General features: G+C 72.6%; 1 protein-coding gene across 1 annotated transcript; it reads right to left on the reverse strand.

Moving 5' to 3' along the window:
• Positions 1 to 591: 591 nt before the first annotated feature.
• Positions 592 to 1,086, reverse strand: AURANDRAFT_69122 (hypothetical protein; the record flags this gene model as incomplete). Its single annotated transcript, XM_009044873.1, has 1 exon — positions 592 to 1,086. A coding segment is annotated over one exon (495 nt), but the record flags the coding sequence as incomplete, so codon positions are not given.
• Positions 1,087 to 1,168: the final 82 nt, after the last annotated feature.

Consider the following 1,168-nt stretch of genomic DNA (forward strand, 5'->3'; position numbering starts at 1 on the left):
AGTCGATCTGACATGTTCGCGCTGAAACCGCGTCGCGCGCGCCCGCACGCCCGCGCGCGCGGTGTCGCACGTCGTCCGAGCCAAGTCAGCAACTGAGCAGCCCGAGGGTATCAGACATGTACCCCGAGCCTCCGAGCCAGCCAGCACGCTGCCCAGAGCCCAAAATGGGCTGCCTTTCGGCTCGCAGAGCATGCCGAAATGCTCGAACTTCGCGCAGCGATTCCGGACGACGGTCAGGGTGTCCATGGTCACGGAGCACGTTTCCGAGCACACCAGAGGCACGTCTGCCGCGATCCGTAGCCCGTGACCATGGACAGCCGGCCGCGCGCGCGCCGGCAAATGCCAAAGAGAGGCTCTCCCTGCTTCTCCCCTCATGGGCAGGCCCGATCGACCTTGCCCTCGATCGAGAGTGCGAAGCCTCGAAGGCCTCCTCGAGTCGCCGCCGGCGCCGGGGCAGGTGCCGGGGTCCCCCGGCAGGCCTACGCCGTAGGAGGCTCGTAGGCTCCGGGAGGCCTTTCGGGCACGCGCCCGCGCCGCGCCGCGCTTCGCGCCGCTACTGCTACCGCGCCCGCGCCGCTACCGCGCCGTTACCACCTTGCCCGTGAGGCGCGCCCACGTCGCCGCCGCGTCGGCCTCGAGGCGCGGGATCGCGCGCTTGCCGAACTCGTAGGCCGCGAACTGGAGCGCGGTCATGGGCACGACGGACAGGAGCCGCGGCGGCAGGCCCCGGTAGAAGGCGAGCACGCCCTCGGTGCGGAGCATGGTCCCGATGGCCTCGCCGACGTGCGCGTAGGGCAGGCCCAGGTTGCCCGTCGTCATGCGCACCTTGACCGTGTCGAGCGGGATCATGACGCAGACGGAGATCGACGCCGCGCACGCGCCCAGGAACACGTCGCGCGCGGGCGTCGGCGTCCGGCCGCGCGTGCGCCGCAGCTCCGCGCGCCGCAGGCGCTGGTACGCGACCCAGTTGAGGCTGTACGCGGGCACCTTGGCCGCGAGCGCGGCGACCCACGTCGCGCGGGGCCAGAGGTTCCGCGCGCCGACGCCCCGGAGCGCCGCGCCGAGGGTCGGGTAGGTGCCGGCCATGATGCGGTCGCCGAGGATGGACTGCGGCAGCGACACGAAGGTGCCGACGACCGTGCCGACGCCCGCCGACGCGGCGTCGACG

Source organism: Aureococcus anophagefferens, assembly GCF_000186865.1.
Source record: "Aureococcus anophagefferens unplaced genomic scaffold AURANscaffold_956, whole genome shotgun sequence".
Lineage (NCBI taxonomy): Eukaryota > Pelagophyceae > Pelagomonadales > Pelagomonadaceae > Aureococcus > Aureococcus anophagefferens.